We start from the raw sequence: 6,678 nt of genomic DNA, 5'->3' as shown, positions 1-6,678 counted from the left end.
AATATAGTAATTATATTTCTTATAATATTACTCAATATATATAATATATATATTTAAAAACATTTCAAGTTAATTAATAATCATAGTTTAATGAATTAATTTAATTAACTATATAAGTTTATCTTTAATTACATGAAATTAAAAAAATAGTTAGATTCCAAAACTATTCTAAATTCAAAGACTCTCTTTAAATCTATATATTATAAGTTATAATTTTTGTCATCTTAACCCAAAATAAAAAGTAAATACATTTTTATTAAAAATGTATATAATTGTAATTATATTCCTTTATAATATGATATGATATTCATATTATTTAAACATAATTAATAATCTAATAATATTTTTATTTATAAATATTCATATAATCACATTAGTAATTTAACTAACTATATTTTTAACATATTTGTCAACATTTAATAAAAAAATTATTTGTCAAAATGGTAGAGAGTTTGGGTGCTTTCCTTCCTTACCTGGGTTTGAGTCCAATTAGCATCAATTTTATTCAGCTATTTAAATTGTGAATACCCTATAATAAAATACCCATTGACATGCCCCATCAACTTTCTTAAAAAAAAAAAAATTTTAACAATGTTACCCATTTGAGAACAGTAATAAAACAAAAATTTTATTTGAACAGAACATTTTGTAATGTTGTGTGATAAAATATTATATTATAAAAATGTATGAGAAATTTATCCAAATATTTAAATATATCCAATTTGTACATAAAATCTAATTGCATTCAATAAAATTTTTTTAAAACATTTATTTTTAATTCTAAAAATATCAAATAATTTATAAAATTTATATTAAAACAAAATTTTAATTATATAATAATTGAAATATTAATTATCTTTTTATGAATTTTTTTTTATGGCAGTTAGTGAGCAAAGGGCTTCTGTTGTGAGGAGATATTTTGTCCACAAAACCAAAATATCTTGAGTCAATCACTCGCTCATCCGTCTCCTTCACATGTGCAACGCTCCTTCTCTCCCCTCTTCCGCCACGCAAAAGCAGAAGAAGATATGGGGCTGGCTTCAACACCCTCCTCCTCATCCTCCGTGCTCTCCACCTCCCTTTGCGCAACCAGAAGTAGCTCTCTCCCGCTCCGCCACAGTCGTCACCATCACCTCCGCTTCCTCTCAACTTTTGTACGGTTCACTTGTCCTTTTCAACTCTTTCTTTTTGAACATTTGTTTCTTTAATTAATTGATCATTATAGAAATTATCTGCAAATTCTGACTCCAACCTTTCAGTTTATGTTCAGAGAAACTGCAATTTAAATTGCCGGGGATCATCGGGTAGGAGTTCTGCTGAGAGAGTGAGGTGCAGTGCAGTGAAAGTGGAAGACGACATAGATGATGAAGCATGTGAGTTGGTGAATGGGGTGGAGCTTTCCATCGGGGAAGGCGATGATAACATCCAAGCTTATCTCTTTAAGGCTGTCAAGAACAACAATGGAACATGTGTGTTGCTCTTATCTGATATCTTTGGGTTCCAAGATTCAGCCACCAGAGATTTTGCTTACCAAGTTGCCTGCCATGGTTACAAGTATGTTTCTTAACCTTGAAACACCCAAAGGTTTCCTCTGCTTATTAATCCCATCTTTAATTTTTTATTTAATCCGAATGTCGCTTTATATCGCATATAATTTAATGTTGCATGCAGTCAGATGATACTAGTGATGTGATAGACACGACCATGTCACATTTTCATCATTTATATTAATATTATCTAAAAATAAAATAATAAATAATATTTTAATTAATGATAATCAATTAATTATTAATCATATCAATTTAATAAAAATTTATTTTAAAATTTTTAAATAATTCAGTAACTTTTTCGAATATTATACCCTAATATTCAAGTGAAATTTGCAGCGTCCTTGTTCCGGACTTATTTCGTGGGGATCCCTGGGCAGAGGGCCGGCCGAGAACAGTGTTAGAACAATGGTTGGCTAGCCAAGATCCGGAGAGGGTTGCAAAGGACATTGCTACCTCAACAAAATGGATAGTTGATGAATTTACAGCAGCAGGAATTTCAAAGAAACTTGGTATTATTGGGTTTTGCTTTGGAGGTGGCCGAGTCATAGACGTTTTAGCTGCAGACCAGGGTGCATATTTCAGCACCGCTGTCTCATTTTATGGAACCAGGATGGACCCATCTGCAGCATCTAAAGTAAAGGTGCCTGTCTTGTTCATTTCAGGGGACAATGACCCGCTTTGTCCAGTTAGTGTTTTGAGTGAGTTTGAGAAGAGCATTGGCCAGGGGTCTAGGGTGGTAATCTTCAAAGGAAGAGGTCATGCCTTTGCACATCGACCTGGATCTCCTGAAGAGGATGGAGATGCAGAGCAGGCTTTTACATTGATGAGAAATTGGCTACATGATGGCCTCCTTGTAAATACCTGAGACTGCAACTATGTTTATTGTTATGTTGTATGTTGTTAGAGGTAGAATTGGTACAGCTGATTATGACTACTGCATCTTTCTTACCATGCTCTCGGAGATTGATGTACATGCCCAAATAGCAACCTGGTTTGGATGATTTAGTGAAAATCGGTTCAGTTCGATCCGAACCTAAATAGGCCCACTGAGCATTCATAGGATTCTAGGCTCTTCACCCGGTTGAACCCTCAAATTACCACCCAAGAGAGGTTTGGAGGAAATTTTGATCTCCATGCACAAAGGATAAGAAAGCAAGAACAATATAAGCTCTGCTATTGACAAGTAGATTTAAAACCATCCTTTTCTTCTCCTCTTTCCACTGTGTTTTGTCTAGCTTCAATATGCGTAAAAAATTGACCATAATTTGGGTTCTTTACGCAAAGCTTGCTCCATTTCACACAAACTAGGGTGATACAAGCTCTAAGATTTTGTTTAGATTGAAGGAAGAGAATAAAAAGGGAGGGAAGGGACACTTTTAGTTTGAGCAACATTTTAATAAAACGATGAGGTTCTTCGAGAACTAATTGCATTCATCCACAATCCTCTAAAACTCCCAATCTTATTAAACTCTTCAAATTAAAGGAATTTGGGGAAGCCTTCTCTGCCTCTCTTCCACTAATAATTTGAAAAGCTAATCTAGATTCTCTACATCCTTTAATATTGTACTGTCTACCCAAATTTTAGCCACAAAAGACCATTCTGTCCAGTTGTCCCATATGACCCAAATGAGAAAGCAGAAAATAGGGGCCTGGGAGAAGAAAAAACATATGACCTACAATAAATATAAGATAAAGAGATTAAAAAATTAAGACCTACATATACATCCTTAACTTTCCTATGCAATAAGGCAGCTGAAAAGGAACTTCACATATCAGACAGCACTCAGCAGGCCAAACAAGTACAACTCTTAACAATGATCACACAAAATTCAAGCCTGCAACAGGAATTATTTTCATTTTCCCCTCCAAATTGTGTTCGCTCATGATATAATTAGAGAACAAAAGAAAACAGGATTGATACCAAATTTTTGGTGCATCATAATTGTTTACCCACCAACAACAATGTTTGTACTACAAATTCAAGACATTTCTGGGGAAGAAAGACTAGAAATATCAACTTGTGAAAATTCTGAATTTAAACTGTCAACTTAGAGGAACTTCAAAACATCAACTCACTCCTGTCCATCCTGGAAAGCAGACAGAGAACTAAATAAACTTTCTTATAGAGATTATTGCAACATATATTGAGTAAAATTCACATAAAATAAATTTGACAAACAACTTTCATAGACTGATTTTTTTGAAAACTAGTCAAACTTAATAGACTGCTACTAAAAGTGTCAGAAAATTTGACATCTACTGCAGACATAACTAGTGCTTAAACTGCCAAGGCTGTACATAATTATCATCCAAGAGACTGGGTGGCAAAGCACCAATTGGCTATGCTTGGGCATTGTTACTAATTTTTTCCCTTGGGTGCAGCCAAATTGATTTTGCAGAAAGCTTTCCATCTAAATGCTTTTCATAAAAGTTTAAAATTCTCTAAACATTTCACAACTAGTTTAGTTTTTTAATATTCTGAGAAATTTCATCTTTTAGGATTACCTTGTCTGAATTAACAGTTGTTTAATACTATATAATGGTTGTTTTAAGTCCACAGCAGTTATTAAAAATAAATAAGATGAAAAATATACACCAGAGAGATGGCTTAAGGATTTGTTGAACTCCAAGAAAAAGAGGCAAGAGAGAGAGAGAGAGAGAGAGAGAGAGAGAAGAGAGGAGAGCACCCTATACTTGTCAATGTTTCAATAGTATGGTATAACACTGAGTAGGTAATTGACCTAAAGATATCTTCCCATCCATTTTCTCAGCTAATGCCTATAAGCAAGTTGCAATAACCAAAAGAACTCTACTCAAACAGCTCACATGCACCTTAGGAGAAGAGTTCATGTCAAAATATCAGATAACTGACACATACCAACTTTTCAGTATCCCAAAAAGACTCCAACTTCCTATATTAAAAATTTATGAAATATGCCTTGGTGTGTAAATTTGATCCATCAGTATCACACTATTACAGTACATCATTCTCTTTTAGTTCTAGTTATTATTATAAGAAATTATCTTAGGATAAAATTTCTCATCATCGCAAATTATTTGATTCAGGTTGCTGACTCCTATATGGCTCTAACATCATTGGTTGGGAATGGGTGTTGAAGTTGAAGAAATCATAAATGAGTTATGTAATTTGGGCAATCATAACCTAACCCAGAATGGCACTACTATTGCTGATGCATATCCACCCATTTGACACCTTAAAAACTATTAACAAGTTTATGAAAATTTTAACTTTTGTATAGACAAAGGATAACCACTAAAAACAACTAAAACATGAAAGTACGACCTTGAAAAGGAAGCGGTCCAAAAGATTAAACTCTTAGTTGAATAAAACATTAGTCCTACCTGAGGAGCAGGAGCATCTGCAAGTTTAGGAGGAGCCAAAGTTGCAGAAGATCCATCAAAAATACGAGAACAATCTGTGTATGCAGATCCAATTCCAATCCCAGCACCAAAAGCTACAGCTGCCCATCGAGTCACTGGACTCCCTGGTATGACAAATCAAAATGCATCAATATTATGAATTCAAGGAAGGAAAGTACAAAAGAAAGCACAGAATTAACAACGCTTGGGTAGAAGACTACCATAAAAAAATTCAATGTAATCAAAGGGACCAAACAATAAAAGTTAAAACGCATAGTCAGTTTAAATGTTTAGGCTTTTCTTGGTAGGAAGGATGGAAAGGAGGAAGGAAGGAAAAATTTAAACTCAATGGTTAAGCTACAAAATAGGAAGGTGGTCATGAAACACAAGATTTAAAACCTTTCCCTTTCCATCCTCGCTGCGAAGCAAAACCTTAATCCACTTTATCATTAATTCTAGGCAATCTACAAAGATGGCAAAATTTAGCTTCTAACAGGAGCTAGTTCTGCTGTTGGAATACAAGTCAGTGAAGTAAGACGCACACATAGGGATGCAATCACTGCTCAAATATCTTAAGATAAGAGCATGATATGGTATCATCGATCACACACTGATCCTTAAGGAAGCCACTTGGTCTATAATGTTTCCAATTAAATGTATATTAATGAGCAGGTATGTTCATGTATATGCATGTGCCTAAATATCTACATCCATATCTATGAATGAGGATGCACATGCATGTAAACTTTAAAAGCAAACACTAACAGAACATAATTCCATGTTGCAGGTACAAAACCAAAGGCACTGAGTTAATTAATTACAATCTAATGAAACAATTGCAAGACCCTTGGCATTCAAAACAGACATAGCTCCATCCAATTTCAGACATTATTAGATATCGCTGTATCACATCTTATCCAAAACTGCTGGCTGGCAGCCAGAAGTTCAGAAGACATTTCTAGAACCTAATAGACCAATCTGCAATCACTAGAACTACCACAGATCCAAAAACCATCAACTGTTTGGGCATCTGGCTTAATCTATAACTTAAAGACGCTAAATTCTAATTAATTACAATTCTTTTCAACAATTAAGCAATTGAGCAGTTCAAAAACGATGTCTTGAAAGAAATCAATTTGGGGGAAAGAGAGACGAACTGAAGAAAAGGAGGCCGCCAAAAGCGCCAGCCAAGGATGAGTAAACGAAGCGGCGGACAGTCAGATCAAGGCAGGCGTCCCATTTTGCGTTAACGTCATACTTTGCCGGCATCAAGTCCTTGTCCTCTGCCATTTGCCTTTTTTATTTTTCAATTACCACTATAATTATTCCTTCTTCTTCCTCTTATTGTTCCTTTGATTCCTTCTTCTTCCGCTACGTTGCTTCTAGCTAGGTAACGATCGTTGCGCTCTTTGCCTTTCCTTGGCATTCGTCTGTGCGAATTCGGGAATTGTCCGTCTCCTTACTTTTTCGGGTCTAGGGTTCCACATTTTGGGCTGGCAAATCTGGGCCTTCAAATCTACGTTTGGGCTAGCTGTTTTGCAAATCTTATTTTTTTAGAAAATAAATAATGATAAAAAATGAGTTAACTCCACACAAAAAATCAACAAGAGAAAAATAAAATGGGACCGAGAGAGCGTTTCTTAACATACTTTAACTAATTTTTATTAGACATAATATATAAAAAAAGTCTCTAAATTATTTTAAAAAATTTAAACAAATTTTTATATTTTTATTATGTTCAATCAAG

At 34.4% G+C, this 6,678-nt stretch overlaps 2 protein-coding genes across 2 annotated transcripts; one reads left to right on the top strand and one right to left on the bottom strand.

Annotated features, from left to right (window-relative positions):
- On the top strand, window positions 920-2,523 carry LOC18593047 (carboxymethylenebutenolidase homolog). The gene is made up of 3 exons (XM_007020070.2): window positions 920-1,154; window positions 1,271-1,554; window positions 1,887-2,523. The coding sequence occupies exons 1-3, from the start codon at window positions 1,029-1,031 to the stop codon at window positions 2,413-2,415; spliced, it is 939 nt and encodes a 312-aa protein (XP_007020132.2). The 5' UTR covers window positions 920-1,028; the 3' UTR covers window positions 2,416-2,523.
- LOC18593046 lies at window positions 3,301-6,446 on the bottom strand. Its single transcript, XM_018126196.1, has 3 exons — window positions 6,089-6,446; window positions 4,914-5,056; window positions 3,301-3,637 (listed from the first exon to the last, which is right to left on the bottom strand). Exons 1-3 carry the CDS (start codon window positions 6,219-6,221, stop codon window positions 3,623-3,625), a joined length of 291 nt encoding a protein of 96 aa, XP_017981685.1. The 5' UTR covers window positions 6,222-6,446; the 3' UTR covers window positions 3,301-3,622.

The sequence above is a fragment of the Theobroma cacao genome, chromosome 8 (genome assembly GCF_000208745.1).
Source record: "Theobroma cacao cultivar B97-61/B2 chromosome 8, Criollo_cocoa_genome_V2, whole genome shotgun sequence".
Classification (NCBI taxonomy): Eukaryota; Viridiplantae; Streptophyta; class Magnoliopsida; order Malvales; family Malvaceae; genus Theobroma; species Theobroma cacao.
The sequence above is the reverse complement of the archived record's forward strand: the minus strand, read 5'-3'. Positions and strand labels throughout refer to the sequence as shown.